Genomic DNA, 24311 nt, shown 5'->3' on the forward strand with positions numbered 1-24311 from the left:
TTACTAGCTCATGCTTCTTGTGGAGTTACTAAGTCACAAGCTCAAGACAAACCACCCTAAAGAAACTACAAGTAGATCTGAGTTCTCAGTTGTATTGGTTGTATTGCTTCTTCCTGGTGGGTGCTGGTTCCATGATGGAAAATTCTGTGGAAATTCATTGAGTTGTATACTTGGGGCCTCTGCATATTTCCATATGTATTTTACCAGTCAATTAAAAAGTTATTCCAAAATATCTAAGTTCTTGAAGCCATTGGGTGATGATGGCTAAGCACAGGGCTTGACATTCTTTTAAGAGTTCCCAGCCCTAAGCCCTCATCCATCTGAAGTATATGGATCTGTCTCATGGAGCCTATAATATAAGGATAGAGTTGCCAGGCCTGCGAGCCTTGTAAAGGGGAAAATAAAGGCACACCCATTTTGATCCCAAAGTTCACTGGTAGCTTAGCAAATTCAAGTTCCCTGCCTTTGATAAGAAGTGCTGCCCCTGGGCGGCCTCCCCTGTTTAAACATGGGCGGGCGCAGCACTGAGCAGCCCACTGTCCCTACTAGAGGCAGGGCGTATCTTTGGCTTTCTGCAGATTTTGTTTTTCAAGTGTTACGAAGCAAAAAATGAGCTGCAGAGGCCAGACTTCACAGATGGCATTAAAAGGCATAGAAAGTCCATATGAAGTCCCCAAGAGAAGAGCAGGAAGAGAATTCCTGCTTAGAGCATAAATCTGTGCCTGACCTCCTAACAGGCTGGAGGGAGGAGAGAGCTGGGGTTCTGTGGATTACACATGTGTGTTAACATAGACAGCTCAAAGATGAAGCTAAAAAATATGTTCCCATTTCTCAGATATTGCAAGAGGTCTACTTCTGATTTAATATTGGGTTTCCTCCTTGTTGTGTATATTCTCCAAAAAATGAAGAGAATTTCACCTGGACAAGAAGTTAAGAAAATGTGGCTAGGCAGGGAGTTGTGGCTCACACCTGTAATCTCAGCACTTTGTGGGGGTCAAAGCGGGGGAATAACTTGAGGCCAGGAATTTGAGACCAGCTTGGCCAACATGGCAAAACCCTGTCTCTACTAAAAAATACAAAAATTAGTCAGGCATGGTGGCAGGCACCGGTAAGCCCAGCTGCTCAGGAGGGCGAGGCATGAGAATGGCTTGAACCCAGGAGGCAGAGGTTGCAGTGAGCCGTGATTGCCCCACTGCACTCAAGTCTGCATGACCTGAGACTTTGTCTCCAAAAAAAAAAAAGGAACAAGGAAAATGTGGCTAGTTTATCACTAGTAGTAGGCTGATTCTGCCTAATATGCATTAGCAATCCCAGTGCATCAAGGAGTATGTTTTGAAGGGCAATCAAAATCTCAATGACCACTACTCCTGTGAGCTAAAACTTTATTTTAATTTGTGATTATGAATATGCAGCAGCTTCTCATTCCGTGGTGTTCCTAACGACACTTACCGCAGGATGGGAACCTGGAAGCTGTGGACGACCTCCAAAATGAACATTATTTCCTGCTTAGAGAGAGGATGGACAATTACTGCTCTGTTCGTGGAAACCACTTCCTTCCCCTCCCCACTGCAGATCAATCAATGAGATCAGATGCGCTCTTCTTGAGAAGGGAGCACACTTTCTGCAGGTACCTCTTTTGATCCTCTTTTACTTTTTCCCACATGCAATTAAGAAAAATTGTTACTAGTTGCAATTGGCTATTTTTTGATTCATAATATGCAAAATTGGAGTTATCTGACATCATTATTAATCAATCCATAAAAAGAAGTCCTTATCCAACCCAAATCTGCAATCAGTTAAGTCTAAAATGAGGCTGATTGTCACTGATACCTCAAAAACTGAGACTCCAGTGTCTCGGGAACTTACCCGGTAGGCCAATTTTTTGACATGGTACTGTAAGAACTCTTAACAAACCATCTGCTTTATAAGAATAATGCTCGACCAGCTGAAAGAGAAAAAAGTAAGAAAGTGTGGTAAATAACAAGGTCAGGAAATAGAGAAATAGGGACTGAGAGCTGCCGACTGACTACTGGGCTTTAAAGTGACCCCAAGACAGGTAAATGCTTTTATGTGCATAAGTCCACTCCACAAGGGTGGCTGGGGAAGTGGGCCCACAGCTAGGGATCTTCCCTCTTGGGCAAGGGGCAGCAAACTTTTCCTGTAAAGGGTGAGAAAGAGGTACTTTAGGTTTTGGTGGGCCTCATACCATATCTGTGTCTGTCTGTCTGTCTGTCTAAAACACCTTTAGAAGCCTAAAAACCATTCCCGCCAAGGATGACACAGAAACAGGCTGAAAGCCAGATTTGGTGTGCGGGTTTGCAGATCCCTGGTCTACAGTAAAGAATACTGAAATAGGGTGGTATCGAATCACCAACTCTCTGTGAAACAGCACTGGGGCCCTGGAGTTGGGAGAGGGTACAGAGGTACCTTATGATACTGTCAAGAAAAATCAACAAAACCATGCATGGAAAATTGGAAGGTATTGCTGGTATTTTTGATGTAGTTTCCTAAACACAGTGCCTAGAAAATACACAATGAAAGAATTTAATTAGGGCTGAATGCTATGATCTACCAGGGGAATCAATAAAAATCATAAGGAGTCTTGGGAAGGACATTCTCAAAAATTCGAGATGCTTAACACTATCTGAGTGCTCAGCCTTTGAACGCCCTTTCTGGAGAAGGCAAATGAATGGCTGTTTGTAAGTGATGGAGCCTGGGACCCTGGAGCATTAGGCTAGCATAGAGGACTCCAGGTGCCTTTGCATTCCGGAAGGCAACATCCCCTACAAACCTCCCTCGTGCGCTTTGGGCCTCAAGTGTAGAAAAGTTAAATATTTATTCGGATCAATATCATTAAAAGAAAGCAGAGCCTGTGGTCGATGATAACACGTGCCAATGAGCCATAAGATCAAAAGACAATATAAATGTAAATGTTGTGACTAATATTTCTAATATGACCATATCCAGCATTTTGATTTTCCAATTACAGCATTAGAAACCAGATCACATTTGGATGTAGTAACCTTAAGTGCTTTAAAGGGACTAAGGCTCCGTAGTCTCAGTTTTTGAAAAGACAGGATTTTCAGTTGAGTCCTTTCCCCAATATTGACTGTATGTGTGGCCCCAGCTGGGCCTGGCTAAGGAAATTTGAATGCACCCTGATTACGATCCTCACCCATACATGTTCAAGATAGCTGGTGCTCTGGGGCAGTGGAGTGCTGGTGGCAGAGTCAGTTGGCTTTCTTTTCTCCCTGTCTCTGAAACTACTACAGTTTATAGGATGCTCTGCTAACATGTGCATGAAGCACGGTTACTGCCATTTCCTTCATCATCAGCCAGTGTAGTTGTGATGCAAAATTAAGACAAGCAATCTGTGTGCACTGCAATTTAGGAAAAGCGGTGATGAACATTATTTTAGTGTTCATTAGTGCCTAAGGAACTTCCAAACTGCGAGTTGTTTCAGGGTTTGCTAGTAGCTGGGTCAGGAATAAGCACTTTTTAAACTAGGGCTGTGGCAATGCATATGAGCAGCAGCCTGGAGCCTGGGGAGTACGCTTCCTAAATTAAGGATGTGTTTCCTAAATTGACTTAGTTTCCACAGGAGAGAGACTCAGTTTACAATGAGGAGGACACCTGACATTTACTGCCTATTTCAGCCTCTCGCACCACCAGCAAAGGCCTGCTTAGCTGTTCCCAGGCCTCCTTCCCTGGCCATCCATGCCTCTATTTTGTGTGTCTTTGTCTGAAAGGCTGTTCTGGAGTCTATCCAGATTATCCTAGGAAGAAATATTTTCTAGCTCTCCAAAAGAGGGTGTATTGTTAAACTCTGAACACGGCCCTGCACGTACATCACCCTGTGACACTGAGGACTGAGTAGCCCTTAACAAGCCATGGAACCTTCATTCATCTCACGTGATGGCCCCTGGACCAGTGCTTCTCAAACACAGAAGCCATCTGGAGGCTGAAAAAGGGCTCTGATGGGCAGGTGGGACAGGAGCCCAGGTGTGGGTACCGGTGCATGTTTCTCAAGAGCTCCAGGGCTGCTGCTGGCCTGGGGACCACACCGTGGACAGTGGGTGGTCCAGTTTCTCTTATATATAAGAGTCCAAGGGACAAGAAGCCACACGTGCCCTATACTCTACCCACAAGGTGGGGAGAGGAGGCTGGGTACCTGCCACAGTGTGTCGAACTTTTTCCCTTCTGGGATGGAGAGCTTCCCAGTCTTGTCTTTGTCAATGCGATAGTGCAGCACCTTCCCTTCATGCAGTAGGCACAGGGCATAGGAGCCGTTGTTGTCTCTGGCTCTGATCCTGGAAAAGAGGATGGAGCTGCATCATCCCCAGGCCTGCCAGTCCCCAGTAAGACCTTGGGAGGAAGCACCTGGCCTGAGTGGTCAGCAGCAGCTCTCTGGGTCCTGTCACCTGGCAAGGCAGCCAGAGAGCAGTGTCTGGAGCCTCAGGGTCAAGGACTTTGCCCAACATACACAGGAATGCCCAGTTCACCACTCAGTGATGATGCCAGTGGGTGAGCTTGCAACAAGGAAATCCCAGCAGGTTGGCAATGAATGGACAATGGCTAAGATCTAGCAGGGCCCAAGATCCCTGGGTGGTGGTCAGGAGAGCCTGGTGCTCAGTAGCAGTGATGCTGCTTGGTAGCAGTGATGCTGCTCAGGGCGATGAGCATGGGGGATCCATGGGCCATGATTATCTGTGGAGCCCTTTGGACTCACCTTTCTTCACCAGGGCCTGCATTTGGGTCAGAGCCAAGATGGGCATCTCTACCACCTAGCTTGTGGTAGGGGTGGGGTGTCTGGTGGGCATTTTAACCAGCCATCTTCTGGACCAGAGATGGAGGGATGCAGAAGCTGCTGTCCCCCAGGGACTGCCTCACTCCCTCCCACACTCCCATTGCAGGAAAGGGCAGCAGGGCTGGACTTAAAACATTTTCAAATGATGATATTGTCAGGTAAGATCCCCAGGAGAAGAAAATGACATCTACTGTGGGGTCAAGAGATGGAAGTGAAACCAGAGCTGTGCCGGCTGTGCTGACCAGCCAAGGCTCTGTCTTCAAGGTCATGCTGGGCTACACTCAGCACCACCCCCTGCCCCTGGGGCCTGGTGAACAGAGATGCGGGAGTCTGATGCCAGGCAGGGAACAACACACCCACTGCAGTGCATGCAACGAGAGGCTTCTGACTCATGGGTAGGTGAGAGATGCCCTGGAAGACCCATAGGATTAGGGGCAGTCGAGGTTTCTGTGGAGGCTGAAAGGGCATGAAATGGGTGCAAATCCCCCAATTTAGCTTCGTAGTCACACCCACAGTGTTCAGATCAGAGTTCAGATCCCATTTCTCCCCTCATTCTCCCCTCTCCACAGCTGCAGCCCTTTGGATCATGAGATCTGAGACTCTGAGAGTGAGCCATGAAGTCCCAGTCCCTAATAGTTTGGAGGTGTAAAGGGCTGTCCAAATGCCACAGCAGTAAGAGTGGATGCATATGTCTATAAAAGTTGGCCTTGAAAGAATGATGACCATATACCACTCCAAAGTACTTCCTATGGTTTAATCTTTCATGTCTGTGACCTCAAGGTCATGTAGATAATACATGGGATCTGAATCAGGTACAGTGGCACACACCTGTAATCCTAGCCCTTTGGGAGGGCGAGGCAGGAGGATTACTTGAGCCCAGGAGGTCTAGGCTCCAGTGAGCCAAGACTGTACCACTGCACTCCAGCCTGGGTGACAGAGTGAGACCCCATCTCTACAAAAAAAAAAAAAAAAAGTAATAATAAATGGGATCTGAACTCTGGTTTCTGAATCCATGTCCAATCTGTACTACTCCACCTTGCCATATGCCTTGATTGACATTTTCTTATTAAGACGGAGACAGACAAGCACAGGTTGCCCTGAAAGATGATGCCATCAACCTCATTAGACATCTGGCAAACACAAATGAAGACCACAGGGCAGCACCATTCCACGCTCTTCAGACTGGTGGAAGTTAGAAAGATCATTCTAAGTGCTACTGAGAGTGGGGAGCAGCAGGGCCCCTCCTGCATTGTTTGTGGGAGCATAAACAGGTTCACCCACTTTGGAAAACAATTTGGAACAGTCTCCTGAGACCGAACCTATTCATGCCCTCGTGAATGAGCAATTCTACCCCGAGGTGTATGAAATGTGTACACTATGCACCCCAGGGCTACTTATACCAGCTTCATCTGTGTTTATCAAAAACTGCACACAACCTAAGTGTTCACTGACCACAGAGCAAGTAAATAAATTGTAGGAATTCACATGATGCAATATTATAAAGCAATAAAATGAGCAAATGGCAGCTATACAAAGCACAGATGAGTCTCACAAACATAAAACATGCTCCATGCTTCCATATATACAAAGTCCCCAGCAGACAAAAGCCACCTGTTTTATTTAGTGATGTACACCTAGTTGGTAAAACTTAAAAAAATAAGCAAATGAAAAATAACAACAACAAAAAAAGCAAGGGCGTGATGAACACAAGAGTTCGGGAGGTGGTGCCTCCCAGGAGGCCGGCCGGACAGATGGGTATAAGTTTGTGAGGCCGGAGGGATCTCCTACAATGCTGGGTACATTTTATTTCTTGGCTGGGCTGTGTTTGTTTGATCATTCATTAAGTTGTATCTATTTAGTTATGCACTCTTATGTGTTTTATATTTCATAATAAAAGCAGTATAAAAAGAGAGCTAGTGCCAGGAGGACACAGAGCAACCCAGGGGAAAAGGAGAGTGCCCTTTACTTTTGAACAAGTAGTTTCTGCAAAGGCTCCCACTTCCTTGAGGCTCCTCAAGAGGAGGGGTCCCGCAGGCAATCCCCTCTCTTCCTGTGCTCCACCAAGCAGCCCTGGCCAGCTCCTGATGACAGGTAACTGGCAGGTACAGGTACTGACCATGGACGTGCAACCTGTGCAGCCCCCGTGGCAGGTGGCAGGAAATGAGAGCAGGGAAGGGAAACCCACAGGCCCAGCATCTGTAGGTGGCAAAGACCAGAAGGCTCATGACATTAACCACTAGCAACTGTGAGGTATCTGCTGGCTGCAGGCAGATCCTGGACCAGGCTACTTTTAATTAAATATGGGAGATAAACTGGTTTGGAAGCCTTGCTCCTCCTCTTGGCTGTGTCCTTTTGCTGAGAGCTCTGCCTTGGTGGTGGCATCAGCACACCTACCCAGGCTTATGGCTCCACAGACACCCAGAGAAGGGCATGCATACAAGCAAGACTCCCAGCTCCTGTCTGGTTTGCTGCCTGCTTTTGGGGTCAACTGGACTCAGGCTGTTCACAAAAGCCTTTGAATATTTATAAAATCTTTTCCCAAGTAATTCTCTTGGGAGGAGTAAGTTAACAGATTTGTGTTTTGCTACTGCAAAGCCTGAGATTTCCAGGGCTTAAGCTTGAGCTGATGCTGAGAAGCTGTCCTAACTGGCCTTGAGACTGTCCTTAACCTGTGGCATGGCTACTTTCCCAGGGTGGGCAGCCTTGGCCTCTGGGGTGGGCAGGCCTCAAGCCTCATAGACACTACAGCACTATGCAAAGGTGAGGCATGCTGACTCTGCTGGGGCATGACCTGGAAGGCCTGGACCCCTTCTCTACCCTTCTGGACCTTCCTGGGAGAGAGAGAGTATACAGAAGAGATGCCTGGTCACCAAGAAGAAAGTGAGGACACAGAAATAGTGGGACACTGAAGGTGGCCTCCCCAGGGCTACTGGGACACTGCCTGTATCTGCTGTAGACAGAAACAGAAAAGCTGGGCACATTCCGGCCCACTAGGTGTTCTCACTCTCCCCTGCCATTTTTTTTTCCCACAGCAGTGTGGAGCATCACTGCATCAGTTGTCCAACTCACACAAGGGGAAGGAAGATGCCTGGGATTGGCTGTGTGCATCAGATGTGCAAAGGATGAATGCTCACTGTGGCTAAGCTGGGCTGGGCAGATGGACAGAGGGGCCTGCGCTGGATCAGGTAGGTAGTCCTCAGCCATCTCCCAATCATGGCTTCTCAAGACAAGCTGGGAGAGGAGAAGAGAAAGACGTGGGAGTGAATGAGGTCCTGAACAGCGTGCATGCCAGTAAGAGGGAGGAGAAATGCCAGCTTTACTGATCCATGAAAGATACAGACAATGCAACTTCTCAGTGCCTCTGCCTTGCACCATAGCACTACCGAGGCACATGTGCATTCCGTACAAACAACAAGAGCAACATCAGTACACAAGCCCTATCTGAGGCCATGCCAAGCTATTTTAACACACCTACCATTTAAAACATGTTATTACAAAAGCATTCTTGTTCTCTCCCTCGGCTTTAGTTCATGAAGGTGGAAATAGTGAATGCATCTTGTCTTCCAGCTTCAAGGAGACTTTGATCAGCATCAATGAAGTGACATTGACATTAGCCTACAACTCTCTTTGAACTTTTAACTTCAGACAGGTCATGACTCTTTATGATGACCTAGGTCTGCAAAACCGCATTTGTCAAATAAAATGGCATACTTTGATTAATTATGGCAGCATATGAGAGTGCTGATGGAATGGAGTTTTTGTTGTGGGAAGGGAGGCTCCTGACAGCAAAGTCTCATTCATCAATGAACAAGGAGATGGTTTTTTCTAAGCTCCAAATTCACTTTTGAAATTGAAATATAGGACAAAAAGTGAGTTGAAACTTGAACAACAAAAATTGAGTGGCAAATAAGAGCATTAAAAGTGTGTTTAGCCAAGATCCACAGCACAGCAGTGGACGGGGACAGAAGCCTAGGCCAGCAGCACAGTGGGTACCTGGATGTGGGATTCCCATCTTAAAGCAAGGACCTGTAAAGAGGAAATCCCCTTCAATGCTGGAGGAAAGTGTCCCCAGCATTGGATATTCAGAATTCCCACAGATAAACATTAATCAGACACAAGCTCAGAACCATCACGGAAAACATAAGGAAGCATGAGTTATGAGAAAAAAGGTAAGGAGGGAAAGAGACAGAGATTTGAATCCCCCAAAACTTTCAGTAGTAGAATAATCAGATGTAGAATATATACTATGAAATGTTTAATAAAAGATGGAACTATACAAATTAGCAACCAATAAGATACTCTAAAAGTGCCCCAGAAATATTTGAAAAAAAAAAAAAAAACAGCACTCATAGAAATTTAAAAATACATATAACTAAAAAAATTCAGTGAATGAGCATGAAGGCAGACTGGACACAAATGAAGGAAAAATTAGTGAATTGGAAGACAAATGCAATGATGTTACTCATAGCACAAGACACAGAAAAGGCAAGAGAAAATAAACAATAAAGGATGAACTGAGAAAGTCAAACATGTTTAATAGGAGTCTCTGAGGGAAGAAATGGTAAGAGCAACAGAGGATAATATTTGAAGAAAAAGTAGCAACGTTTTTTCAGAACTGATGAAAGAAAATAATTCAGGGATGTAGGAAGCAGAGACTTGAGAACCATTGGCTTAGCTTCATACACATTACTTAATTCATCTCCACAATGACTCAAATAAAACATCAGTCTCCCCATTTTATAACTGAGGAAACTGAGGCTCAGAGAGCAAAATTAAGTTGTCCAAATCACAGAGCTATTAAGTGGCAGGGCGTGTCTGATTCATGGCCTGAATTTCTTTACTATCTAACATAAGTTTCTACAAATAGAGGCAGTTTCAAGGTTAACTTTATCAGAAACAATCCAATAATACAGTATTTGGGCATTTTGCAGGAATTGCAACTACAAATGTAGTTATAGACCCTCCAATAAACTGTGAAAATCTCAAATGATCATAGTTGTTTATCTATCCCATGTAAGTAACAGGTATCTCAAACAGGCTCAGACCACGTCCCCCTCACAGCATCATTTGAGAGCCTGGCAGGAATGCAAATGACTGAGTCCTTACCCAGACCTGTGAATTAAAAACTCAGGGTGTGGGATGCAGATATCTGTGCTTTTGCCAGTCCTCCAGATGGTTCTCTCTCTCTCTCTCTCTCACACACACACACACACACACACACACACTCCTTTGGACCTGTGCACAACCTGTGGAGCCCAGCTTAAACTACTGCATCCTTTCTCCATCGTTTATCCTAATTTAGGGTTGTTTCCTGGTCATATAGAATACTAAAATGTATATGAGGCCAACAATCATATGAAAAAATGCTCATCGTCACTGGTCATCAGAGAGATGCAAATCAAAACCACATTGAGATACCATCTCACGCCAGTTAGAATGGCGATCATTAAAAAATCTGGAGACAACAGATGCTGGAGAGGATGTGGAGAAAAAGGAACACTTTTACACTGTTGGTGGGAGTGTAAATTAGTCCAACCATTGTGGAAGACAGTGTGGCGATTCCTCAAGGCCTTAGAAATAGAAATTCCATTTGACCCAGCAATCCCATTACTGGGTATATACCCAAAGGACTATAAATCGTTCTACTATAAGGACACATGCACACGAATGTTCATTGCAGCACTGTTTACAATAGCAAAGACCTGGAATCAACCCAAATGCCCATTGATGTTAGACTGGATTGGGAAAATGTGGCACATATACACCATGGAATATTATGCAGCAATCAGAAATGATGAGTTTGTGTCGTTTGTAGGAACATGGATGAATCTGGAGAACATCATCCTCAGCAAACTGACACAACAACAGAAAATGAAACACCGCATATTCTCACTCATAGGCGGGTGACCAAAAATGGGAACACATGGACACAGAGAGGGGAGTACTAAACACTGGGGTCTATTGGGGGGAAAAGGGGAGGCCCAGTGGGAGGGGGAGGTGGGGAGGGATAGCCTGGGGAGAAATGCCAAATGTGGGTGAAGGGGAGAAAGGAAGCAAAACACACTGCCATGTGTGTACCTATGCAACTGTCTTGCATGTTCTGCACATGTACCCCAAAACCTAAAATGCAATTAAAAAAAAAAAAAAAGAATACTAAAATGTGTGTCCTTAGGAACTGTCTCAGTTTCTCAGAGAAATGGGATATATGTAAATAGATTTTTTATGACTCCCTTAATATTGAGTCCCTCTTGCACTGCAAAGGATTAATGGCACCTGTTTCCAAAGCAAAGCAAGATGCCTCCTTCTATGCAAGCCACATGGTGGGGTGGGAAGAGGAAAGGTGTGGGCATTGGTGAGAGGTGTTGTTCTGATGGTCAAGGTGACAGGTATGTCATCTGGTGTCCTCAAGCCGGGTCCCACCCAGGGCATGCTCCTGGACGAGGGCTAAATGGCTCTGATTTGCACATCCCTGGTTCTGGTGGACACAACCGTTTTTCTTGAAAAGCCAGAGTCACTGCATCTTCTAGTCCTCAGCTACATAAAAAATGGTAGGCAAAGCTTCTCTGGACTGTCTGTTCTTATGGTTCATTGGTTTATCCTACAGGGTCACCCATGGAGCCTCTAACTTAAGATACACAAATGAGCTAGTGAGTAAATGTGTGTGTCCGTGTGTGTGCGTGCGTGTGTGTGTGTGTGTGCATGTGTGTGAGAGAGAGAGAGAGAGAGAGGTGGGGGGTGGGGAAGAAGTGAGGGGATGGGAGTGTGTACAGACGTGCAGGAAAGGAAGGGGAGAAGAGAGGTGGAGATATCAAGTGTGTCATACTGCACCTGGAAAATGTCTAGCACAAAAGGGGTGACTCAAAGATGACAGTGTTTATTTCTTCTCAAAAGGGACAGGGGAAGAAAGGTCAGGAAGGCACCTGAATTTCAGCTGCAGAGCACATAAGAACCATCCACACAGGGAGTTGATGGCTGCATGGAGGCTGGGAAGGGGTGGCTACCGAGGCCTCGAGGACAAGTCGCACTCGTGATTGGTCCCTGCTCTGAGGGATTTCTGCACTATCTTTCTATCTTGTCCAGAATACTTGGAACAGGGGCTTTCTAGGGATGATTTTAGCTAATATATTAAAGAGCTATCATGCAAAGGAGCACTTCCAGGGTCCCACCCAGATCATGTATAGCAACCACGGCCTGATTGGAGGGCTTTGGGCCCACTTAGCTGCAGGGAACAGTGACGTTCTTGCAACTTTAGGACCCAGCAAGTCCACAGGCCATAGCTCCGCATCCTCCACACTCAGTCTTCAACACACATGGCTCTCAAGTCACCAAGGCTCACAACCTCCTGAGCCTCCTCTCTGACTGTTTCTCTCCAGGCATCTGCAAACTACTGGGCCTGATCACAGCCCAGCTCTCCAGGTGCCTCTCCCACTGTGAGCCCTCAGAGAGGCCACCCTCCTGCATGCTCCACACTCAGGGCAGCTGAGCAATCAGAGTCTCTCTCAACACCTCATGGTGTGGCCTGGGACAGCCAGGTGCCACTCTCTCTACCACTCAGACAGTCTGCCACCATCCAGGAAAACTCTGCAGCCACCCAGAGAATCTCAAAGCACCAAGATGGTCTCAGGGCACCACATGACCTGACTCCTGGCCCATGGTGCTGCCTCCTGGGGCTCTGACCGGGGCATCCACTGCTTCACTTCCCTCCCTCTCCTGCTGACACCCAGCCCCGCCCTGGCCACCACACCCGTGTCACCCCCTGAATCTCTAGCTGCACTGCTCTTGTGTTGCATCTGCCTAGTGAGGTGTGAAGCTCTGCCAAACCCAGTTAGCCCACTTGCTCTGAAGGCCACTTCCCAATTCCCACAGTTAGCAACACACTTGAAGATCATTTAGCCTGGGCACCTGAGACAGGCCTGGTGACCCATGCTGTCCCTCCTCCTATCCAAGTAGTAGCCCCATTCAAGTTAACAGCCAGAATGTTCCTCTATGCAGAGAGATGTTTCACACCAAGATGATGTTCTAGGTGCTGGGTTGCACTTGTGAAGGCAACAGCCCAATCTCTGCCCTGGTGTATCCAGAGCAAGTGGGAGTGGGGACAATAAACAAATAAATAAAAACAAAAAAAAGATCAAGCAGGGTAGGCACAGTGTCATGGTGGAGGGGACCTACTGCTATGCACTGCACACTTGGCAGCAGGTCAGCTTGAACGTGTCATTCTCGCCCTGCAATCAAAGTTGGGTGAGGGCAGGGACTGAGGTCTGAGATTGCTCACAGTATCCAAGTCCCATCACAATGCCTGTGGCATGTCTGCTTGAAAATATGCATCTTTTGTTGAATGAATGACTATTTTTGTAACTTTTTTTTTTTAACATAGTACACTTCTAAAGTCAGAAGGTAGAAACTGTAGTTAAAAAGGTGTTGGTGGCTTACAGGTTGGACAACTCCGTCCACAAATCTGAAATACTACCTTTTATTTTTAACATGAATCAAGCTATTTGGAGAGCAGCCACTTATGTGTCTTAAAGGTCACCTTGAACTTGTTCTTGGCTTTGTAAGATTTACAAGGACTCTTAGCCAAAAACAATAAAATATTTACCTGGAGGCTAAACACAAAGAAAACAATAATTTTATTTTTAAAATTTTGCCTGACATGAACTTTTAAGAGCATTTCCATTCTAAGAGCATTTATAAGATGAAATGAAGGACACTTCCCATTACAGTTTAGCAGAGAGATACGTGCAGAATTGACTCTGCACAATGGTGATAAACCACACTGTGTCAACCAAGTGCATGAGGGTCAGAGGTGGGTTGATCTCAGCCTCCTCCAGACAAGGGAGCCCAGCAATGTGACTACACGGCCTTAGGTTCCTTACAGTTTGTAAAAGATATTTTAGTCACAGCCAGAGAAGATCACTCTGTTCTACTTTAACTTCCCCTCCCAAATTTGACAAGGATTCTAAAAATGTACATGACATTACTAATAATGAAGTGTGAACCTAGAGGAAGGACTGAATGGTCTTTTTTTCTATATATAGACAAATATATTACTAAATTATGATTGCGCTAAGATGCAGTCAAACACGGTGAAGTCAAGAACATAAAGCAAAGGGGTTACAGAGATGTGCCAAGCAGTTAATTAAAATATCACATGATCTTTTTCTTTTTTTGAGTCGGAGTTTCACTCTTGTTACCCAGGCTGGAGTGCAACGGCGCAATCTCGGCTCACTGCATCCTCTGCCTCCTGGGTTCAGGCAATTCACCTGCCTTAGCCTCCTGAGTAGCTGGGATTATAGGCACACGCCACCATGCCCAGCTAATTTTTGTATTTTTAGTAGAGATGGGGTTTCACCATGTTGACCAGGATGGTCTTGATCTCTTGACCTTGTGATCCACCCGCCTTGGCCTCCCAAAGTGCTGGGATTACAGGTGTGAGCCACCATGCCCGGCCTACATTATCTTTTCTAAATGTTGTATGCTTGGAGTATTTACCAGCTTTTTAAAAATTCTAATTTATTGAATTTTTTTCTTAGTCTAAAAAACATGTTCTATTTATACCTAATTTACATTTTTTCAAAAATAAGAGTCTTCAAATTGTATATGCTTCAGACACCTCAATACTGGATCTTCCCTTTTGGGGAAGTGTCATATAATTTTTGGAAAGTAAGCTTTTCTTTCTCTCTTTTTTGGAAAGTAAGCTTTCCTTCCTTCCTTCCTTCCCTCCCTGCCTCCCTCCCTCCTTCCTTCCTTCCTTCCTTCCCTCACTCTCTCGCTCTCTCTTTCTTTCTGAAGTTTCACTCTTGTTGCCCAGGCTGGAGTGCCATGGCATGATCTTGGCTCACTGCAACCTCTGCCTCCCAGGTTCAAGCAATTCTCCTGTCTCAGGTTCCTAAGGAGCTGGAATTACACGTGCCCACCACCACACCCATCTAATTTTTGGTATTTTTAGTAGAGAAGAGGTTTTGTCATGTTGGCCAGGGTGATCTTGAACTCCTGACCTCAGGTGATCCACCCACCTCAGCCTCCCAAAGTGCTGGGATTACAGAAGTGAGCCACTGAGCCTGGCCTTTTTCTCCTAACAAATACATTTTTCAGAGAGCTGTGACTAACTTCTCAAAATAGCAAACTGTGCTATCATACAAGGCCTCTAGGGGCAGGGGATCTCTCTCCTCACTCAGCCCCTCTCCCTTGCCTTGGTCCCTGACATCACCAATGAGGCAGCACTCTGACCCTCACCTGTCAAATGTGGGTTGGAGGACTCCCCTTCCAGTGCTCGCTTCTGGCCAGCTAGACCCCAGAATAGGGCAGGGCCACTATCGCAAAGCCCAGGTGATGAGCATCACCTCTACAAATGCTGCAGACAGCTGTGAGGGAAAACCACCGACCAGCACCGTGCAGCCCTCCACACAAAGCCTCTTTATATTTGTTATTCTTCAAGTACATGTGCAAAGGCCCTGTAACTACTTCCTCAAAGTCACTCCTGAATGGTATGAGTGAGCTGTGTGGTCAGGACACAAGAGGGAAAAGCTGACAGATGCCTCTACGTGTTCTGAGATTTCACATGAACACGCCCCAGCACCATACTTTACATGGGGAATAGGGTGGGGTCCGTGATTGTGGAGTCTCTGGAGATGGATTTGGTTGCTGGCTGCTGTTTCTGCCTAGCTTCAGATAACATCAGGTTTTGCCTTTCAACCTTAGACAAGCTCCTCCACACCTGAGTTCTTGTTTGAAAAACAAGGAATTTAGCCCTATTAAGTGGTGACTGCCCTCTGGCTCAGGTGTGCTGACACTAAGTGGAATTCATGGATGGTTCATGAGGAGAGAAAACTGGGATCCGAGATGAACGGCATCTCTGCTTTACCAAGGATTTATATCAGATCTAGACCTCCAAAATATGCTGCCTTACCGTCAGTGTTTTCAAGGTCTGTTTGAGCAAAGGCATTTTGTGATGGCCATGGTGGTGCATGTGTTTTAGGAGTTCTTTTTTTGTTTCCTACCTTTTAATCCAATTCTTATCAATACCACTTTCCATGTAAAGTGATATTCAGGCTGAAATGGTGGCATCTGAATGGTGAAGATGGCATATTGGTACTCATGATGAAAGCGTGAAGAGTAACTGCTGGGGTTTTGTTGACCCGTATTACGCACCAAACTAGTAAAATCCTCTTGATTAGTTTATGGCTTGCAATGCAAAAATAAATTTCCAACCCCCTCTGTGAAACAGTTATTCTTTATTTAAGTCTGTCATTTCATAAAAGCAAAAGCCTAGTGTGAATCCTTTTATGATCAGACGGTGACTCTCACTCTGTATATTCAGAGCCACAGAGTAGAAATAAACACACGTCCTGCAGACTGAAGAACAGAAGGGAAGGATAAGAGGGACCTGCCTGGCCTTCTCACCTGCAGAAGAATGACTCACTTGCAGAGGTCATGGTTCAGCTGTGATACAGGGATGGGAAGAGTTTGCATAGATGACTGGACATTTAGTGTATGCCGTGTATGCATCCAAGTGCAGTCAAGGCCACTGCAGGTGAATGTGCCATTCCCTGGGCGGGGATGGTTTCTTGCTGCCTTCAGGCCTCTGCTCAATGGTCTCCCTAGCAGCAAGGCCCTCCCTCCCCAGGCAGCATTTAAAAAGCCCCAGCACCCCAACCCCAGTGTCTCTATGCCCTTAAATGCAGTTCTTTCTCACTGTTCAGTGTCTTTTCTCTCACTGAAATGCAGACTCCACGAGGACAGGTGTTTGCTGACTCAATTCTCCCTTCCCGAAGTCCAGAATGGTGCCTGGCCCTTAGGGTTTCACGCAAGTACAGACTCCAGTAATGTTGGTCCCTGGACAGATAAGCTGACATGTTGATTGGAAAGTAGACATGAGCGCATTCTTTAGGAGAATCTGAATGAGAGCCCAAGAACAGTGGAAGAAAAACAGCACCTGGCTCACTGAGGATATTCAGCAGTGACCGGGATTTAGTTCTGACTCCAAAGACCCTGTGCTGTGGCTATTCATTGCAAATAAGGGACACTTTGTAAAACTCTCTGCAAATAGGGCAGATTTGGATGATTCAAAACCAGGTCTGGGATTTCCTGCAACTTTGGCCCTACCCAACAGGGGAGTATAGGACAGACTCCCGCAGTGAATCAGGAGCTGATGCACTCACACCGAGAGGGGAGCCACAGGATCTAGTGAGGGTTTACAAGAGTTCCCTGGAGACTTTGAGCTCTATTTCCCATGAAAGAAACACATCTGGACCAATGTCTAGGCAACCTGGCCTTGGGAGACATTGTATTCATGGACGCAGACCTTGCCCTGTGCTGGAAGCAGGGAAGATCTGCATTGTATTCAGTACAGTGGCAAACTACCCATACTGTACACAAGCACACATGACCATATTCAAACACTCATAGTATAACACGCCCACTACCCTTCAAAGAGGAAGGTTTACACACCCAGCAACAGCTAAGAACCCCAGCCAGATTCTGTAGGAGATGAAAGTTTGCCAAGAGGTGAAATTTCCAGGGTGTTTCCCCACATTTTCTCTGTTAAAAACACCATAAGATACCCTGACAAGGAGACTTTGCCGGTGCTCATGATGGCAAAAGAGCATGGAAGAAAGAAGGAAAGCTACACCCGTGATGACCACATATGCTGTGCTGTGCACATGGTGTGTGTTTTCATTGACTCCTCAAGACAGTCACAGACCCAGAGGAGCAGGGCCTGGGGAACGTTTCCCCATAGCCTAAGGTTCTACAAATGTCACAGGAACATGCATTCTGAAGCTGGCTCTTGCTGCCCAGGCTTAGCTCTGCTCTTTCCTCTCACTAATGCCCTACCTGATGCCAGGTCTGGGCATGGGGTGCTATGCACTGTCAGTCCATGGGTGAGCCCCGCAGGTGTGGAGGGAATACGGGAAGGTGTGGGAGTGAGCTGTGGACAATGCAAGGGAGAAAGCCATGGAAGTTATTATTTGGGAGGTTGGCAAATATAGGGTGATAACTGGGCAACTGCAATGTAAGGTGGAATAAGAACCTAGGTCAAGAGAACAACTAAGGAGGGGGCGCTGGGCAAAACTGCAGACAGTCACCGTGTCTGTACACCGAGATGCACCCTATGCCTTCCTGCCCATATGGTATGTGGAAGCCAGGACTCAGGACCTCCCATCGCCCCCCCAAGACTCCTTCCCCCAAATAGTGATGCTTTAGAGGGGGGCAGTGATATCTCTGTGCAGATAATAAAAGCATATTTCTAAAAAAAAAAAAAAAAAAAAAAAAAGAGATGGCCCCCTCTAAGGCCTGCGAGTACTCCAAGGAGGGCTGGGAGTACGTGAAGGCACGCACCAAGTAGCGAGCCAGCTGGCCGCCCGCCCCGGCCAGAACGGACAGGGCTGCCACCAGCCTAGGACCCCACTCCTAGAGCAGCTCCCCGCCTTTCCGGCCCAATAAAGGACTTCGCTGCGCAGTGTGGGGGCGGGGGGCGGGGTCCACGCCGCTGCTTTCCGCAATGGCCTCGGGCTAGCGCGTGGACCCGCACATGTGGCAGAGCCGGTATGGGCCCGCCTTGGTGAGATTGTGAAGCATGAAGGCACCCGGACCCTCTGGAGTGGCCTCCCTGCTACCCTGGTGATAACTGTGCCAGCTACTGCCATCTACTTCACTGCTTATGGCCAACTCAAGGCCTTCCTGTGAGGTCGAGCCCTGACAATGACAATATATGGCCCCTTCCCAGGGTCATGTGAGGCCAGTCATGGGGAAGGTGAACTATTCTCAATTGTCCACATAGGTCTGGTGGCAGGAGGTGAGGGGAAGGCAGAATACTCACAGGAACTTCCCGTTTGTCTTTGATCCTATCAAGACAATTTGCTCAGATTCTTCCCGAGTGATTCTTCCATGGAACCAAGGCATTTTTTCATGGGCTGTGGTGGCGATCAGCTTCTCCAGCTGAGGTTTCTGACTGATGATGGCCTGCTCCAGAGCCTGACCCTGCAGTGTGGAGAGCAGAGCAGAGTAAACCATACTGAGGAAAAATGAAAATGACGCAGAAGGCATTTCCAACTTATCTCAAGTCCTAGCATGGTAAAACGAGATCAAACCTTATTCACTCATTCATTCAATAAATAAAACCAGAAAGACCTTTACACATTACTTAAGTACTTTCAAGTGTATAAATAAAAAGAATATGGCTGGGCACAGTGGCTTGTGCTTGCAATCCAGCACTTCGGGAGACCAAGGAGGGTGGATCACTTGAGGTCAGGAGTTTGAGACCAGCCTGGCCAGCATGGTGAAACCCTGTCTCTACTAAAAATACAAAAATTAGCCAGGTGCAGTGGCACATGCCTGTAATTCCATCTACTCAGGAGGCTGAGGAAGGAGAATTACTTGAACCTTCCAGGAAGTGGAGGTTGCTGTGAGCTGAGATCATGCCACTGAACTCCAGCCTGGGCAGCAGAGTCAGACTCTGTCTCAAAAAAATAAAAACACAGGCTGAGGTGGGTGGATCACGAGGTCAAGAGATCGAGACCATCCTGGTCAACATGATGAAACCCCGTCTCTACTAAAAAAATACAAAAAATTAGCTGGGCATGGTGGCGTGTGCCTGTAATCCCAGCTACTCAGGAGGCTGAGGCAGGAGAATTGCCTGATCTCAGAAAGTGGAGGTTGCGGTAAGCCAAGATCGTGCCACTGCACTCCAGCCTGGGTAACAAGAGCGAAACTCTCTCTCAAAAAATAAAAAAATAAATAATAAAAAAATAAAAAACCAAACATATATAACCTTTGCTGTGGCAAACCCAACTCTTTCAAAGTTTTATCCTGCAGATGCTACATACAAGTGTAGTATATGATAGGTCTAGAGCAATGTTATTAACAGCGTTTATTCATAAACAGCAAATGTGTCCATCAATAGGTGCTAGTTAAATAAACTGGTGCATAGCAAGTGATACCAGATAGCCAAAGAATGGGCAATGCAGCTACTATATGTGTTGACACAGAAAGTTCTGCAAGAGATATTAGAAAGCTATAAAATTAAGTTCCTATCAGTGTGTACAGTAGGACCTTGCCAGCTAAACAGAAGTCAATCAATACCTATCAATGCCTCTCCGAAAAGGCCCTTCACACGCTGAGTAATGATGTTTCCCTACAGTGGAGAAACTCACATTGCTAGCACAAAGGGGCCCACCCTCTCAACTCTGGCTGCAAAAGAGAAAAGGCTTGTATTAGAGAGAGGCATTTTATTGGCCAAAGTTGATGCCTAAGGAGATGGTTGTGTTATTTGGCCACACAGGGCACTTAGGCACAGGTGCTGCACATAGCTGGGAAGTCTGTGTGGGGTCACAGGGCCCCCTGCACCCAGGTAGCAGGACCAGCCATGACCCACCTGCAGGTTCCACGTCTGCTTCACATATTCCCTGATGAGGTTTTCCTTCAGGTCCTCAAATGGCCCAGTCTTGGGCTGCACCCCCTGGGGCCGGTTGAAGGGCTTCTGGAGGAGGCAGACCAGGCCATCGGATTCCTGGGAGTGGTAGTGGCAGAGGTCGGCAGGGCTGGCGTGGGTCCTGCCACCAGCGATGGCATAGGTACCGTTCAGCTCTCGCTCGATGGTGTAGTGATGTGCCTTCCTCCCGTGGGCCACGGACAGGGCGAAGCCGCCCAGGTAGTTGCGGCTCTGGCGCAGCAAATAGAGTCCATCACTCATGCCTCCCTGGACCAGGTAATCTTCTGCCTCCTCCCGGGTGATGTTGCCGAAAAAGAAGGGCAGGTGGTTGGCGCTGTCAGCCATGCTGCTGCTGGCCATGCTTTAGGGGCCGGAGGGAGCACACCTGCGCAGGTGTCCACCTGGACAAGACAGAGAGAACTTTGGTGAGGAACCCACATGGCAGGGAACGTTTGCTAAAACCACTCACACCCTTTTAAAGTGGAGACAAACCCTTCCAGCTCTGAACAGAAGCGCTTTCTTCTGTGGCCCTCCCAACACGCAGTTGTCTTTCTGCTCACACCATCGTTTTAGTTTCCAGCACGGCCTCTAAATAAGCTAAAATCAGAGCGGTTGATGAAAGTGATCAAATTAAATAATTCTTTTTTGGGGGATGGGGGAAGACAAAGAATTCTAAAAATACATACACCACAAAGAGAAGCAAACAGAAGGACAATTGTAAAACAGGACTGTCGGGCTCACCCTCAGGGTCCCAGCAGCACACAGGAGGCAGAATCGACCTGAGCACAAGCCAACTGCTCCTCCTGAGTCCAGGTAGTTAGAGAAGGCTCGCTCCTCATCACAGTGATAGTACCAGGGAGGACGCTACCACTGCCTCACCCACCGGAGCTATGAGACGCTGCATCCAGCAGTCAGTCACACGCTGGCTCTGAGCCCCAGTGGTGAAGTGAGGCTACGTTAAGGGCCCAAACGGAACTGCGACTTGTGGTCACCACAAGGTCTTCCCACCTTCGGCCCAGGGCTGCGACAGCAACAAGCTGCTGCCTGAGGCATGAAGAGTAACACCCTCCCAGCTCCTGGGGCCTGGGGCCCATAGGCTGTCCCCTCCCTGCTTCTCCAGACCACTTCCTGGGCAACGCCACTTCCCATCAGCAGGGCCCGCGTTAAAGAGATAGTGCTGGTTCCCAGCCCAGGAGGACATATGACGAAGGAGAGACTGCCTGCAGTAGAGTAAATAAATATATCTCAGAAGCAAAAAGGAAGGTGGCCAATGCATATTTAACGTGGAGAATGTTTCCTCTCAGTCATGGTTATAAATGAGAATACTACATATTGCCAGCCCCAAAAGTATCCAACAAGGCACATTTTAACTAAAAGGGCTAGTCATGAATGGAAAATTATCTAGATGACTTCATCCATTTATCCAAAGAACAAAACACATACCCCTCATACTCCACATAACACACACACACCACACACCACACACACACCTTATACCACATGCACACTACGTGGGTGCCACACACACTACAGACACACACCACACATGAACTACACACACATACCATGAACTACAAGCACATTGTGCACATCACACTCACACCACACAAATACATACACACATCACATACAAAATATACTACACACAACACATGCTATACTATGTACACACTATACACACAAAACATACATGAAACACACACTACGATATGCACACTATACACATTACAGTATACACATACATGCATGCCACACACACTACGAACACATGCCACACATGCACTACACACACACCACACACACACACCTTATACCACATGCACACTACATGTGTGCCACACACACTACGGACACCACACATGCACTACACACACACACTGTGAACTACAGGCACACTGTGCACATCACACACACACCAAGCACACAAACTACATACATACCACACACACAAAACATACTACACATAACACATGATAAACTACATACACACTGTACACACAAAACACATGAAACATATTGCACCACTACATGCATACTACCCACATCACACTACACACACACCCCATACCACACACACACACTACATGCAGGTCACACATACTACAAACATATATCACACATACACTACATACACACCACACACTACAGACATCACAGACGTCACATACAAACTACATATACACCACACATACAACACACTACAGACATCACACACACCAAATACAAACTACAAACACACTACACACACCACACACTACACACACCATACACTGCACACACATCATACACACACAAACTACATACACACTACACAAACAATACAATACACATAACACACACAACACTATATACACACAACATACACAAAACACACAGGAAACACACCACTACATGCACACTACACATCACACACATTGCACACACACCACACACAAACTACACCACACACACACACCAATACTATACACAACACACACTACACTACATATACACTACACACACAAAACACACACATGAAGCACACCACACTGCAGACTCCACACTAAGACAATGTGAAGCGGCTTCTTCTCAATCCACACTCTCCTACAAGGGGCTACAAAATGCCAGAGTGTCAGTCTGACACAGGTGAGTTTTCCCCAGACAGTATCCTCATGTCAGTTTTCTCCCTAATGAGGCAAGGGTTTTCTTATAATTTGAGGATATTAATAATCATTTCCTGGCTTGCCTCTCATAGCAGTTGACTATCAATTACTTGTCTTTGTCCAACAAGTTTCTAAAAATGCATCTCTTAGCAAGGTCTTTTTGTTTTTAAAAGTATATCCACATTTACTTTTGAGTCTAAGAATGCTGGTAACAAAAAGACATCTCTGGAAACAGTGCTCTGTGTCTCTTGGAAGAAACACTTCTCTTCCGACTGCTTTCCCCTCAGGCTAAACTTTCTACAGTGCTTTTGTTGCAGGTCAGCCATGGCCCTCAGCCTGCCTTTCCCCCATTCCACCCTTTTCCTGCAGTGGGTCTTCTCAGGCCTCCAACCTCATTTCCAATGTTTCCCTGCAGCCCAGCACATCTCAGACTTCCACATGGCCTGAGGGCTCTGATACACCCAGGGCATAGGGAACTGCTGTTCCTGCAACCCCAACCATGAGGATGCTGGGCTCTGACACCATCTGAGACCAGGCTTTCCATCTTCTCTGCCTTCCCTGCCCAGGTGGTGCCCCAGCCAGGAACCCAGGAGTCCTCTGCAGGCCTTGCATTCTCTGAGGTTCATCTTCCAAGCACCCTTGGTGCATGCTCCTTACTGCCTATATCCATGACCCCTGCCTGGGCTAACCCTGTCCCTTCCACTGTTGCCCTCCACCCCTTACCTTCTGCCTCCTGCTTCCTAACTACCCAGCCTCCCTCTCCAGCTACCCAGTCCCCCCTCAAGGCACACTTCAGCCCTCCCTGCCTCTTCCAACATGCCCAGTCCACAAACCATGCTGGACGGTGCTGGGATGCTGTGGCTGGCCCTTTCTGTCCTCACCACATATGCTTTCTGCTGGAGAATGCAGCTCTTCCCCCGGCCACCTCTGTCATCCTTGCAGACCCAGCTCAAACACCCCTCTCGCTATGTACCTGGCCCTGATGCTCATGTCCCCTCTGCAGGGCCCAGGTTACTTTCTATGTAGTTGCAGAACAGCAGACTGCACCATCAGCTCCAACTGAGATAGTCATTTTGTAGGAACAAAATTTTAAGTAAAATGTGAGCAAATACTTTTTAATTTATAAAAATCTTAACATAGCTACTATTTTTAAAATTCATTGGCTTGTCACTAATAATTACATGGCTGCTGGCACTTAGGCATGAATCCCATGTTGAAGTGAATGGAAAGGAAGTGAGACAGGCCATGGCCAGGTCTCACAGAGCATCTGCAGACCTGTAGCAGCCTCCAGCCACATGCCAGGGACACTCTGTGTGGCTTTGATGGTGCATTGCAGAGACATTCCCAAGCAGGTGGCAGAAGAATGCGCTGCACTCAGTGTCAGCACTGATGTGGCTGATGGCCCTTTTCTGGCCATGTGACTTCCTGTGCTGGA

General features: G+C 46.8%; 1 protein-coding gene across 10 annotated transcripts in view; it reads right to left on the reverse strand.

Annotated features, from left to right (window-relative positions):
• SYK (spleen associated tyrosine kinase) overlaps positions 1-24311 on the reverse strand; it is an 80627-nt gene that overhangs the window by 26697 nt on the left and 29619 nt on the right. For 5 of the 10 annotated variants that reach the window (XM_008992651.5, XM_078348318.1, XM_035299866.3 and 2 more), the window contains 5 exons: positions 20178-20635; positions 18624-18784; positions 4172-4310; positions 1867-1945; positions 1450-1502 (listed from right to left, as the gene is read on the reverse strand). In XM_008992651.5, the coding sequence (XP_008990899.1) occupies positions 1450-1502; positions 1867-1945; positions 4172-4310; positions 18624-18784; positions 20178-20594 (849 nt within the window). In that variant the 5' untranslated portion in view covers positions 20595-20635. Of the gene's footprint in view, positions 1-1449; positions 1506-1866; positions 1946-4171; positions 4311-18623; positions 18785-20177; positions 20636-24311 lie in introns of all 10 variants that reach the window. The other 5 variants (XM_078348317.1, XM_008992646.5, XM_008992663.5 and 2 more) reach the window with 1 other exon arrangement.

This window comes from Callithrix jacchus, chromosome 1 (genome assembly GCF_049354715.1).
Source record: "Callithrix jacchus isolate 240 chromosome 1, calJac240_pri, whole genome shotgun sequence".
Lineage (NCBI taxonomy): Eukaryota > Metazoa > Chordata > Mammalia > Primates > Cebidae > Callithrix > Callithrix jacchus.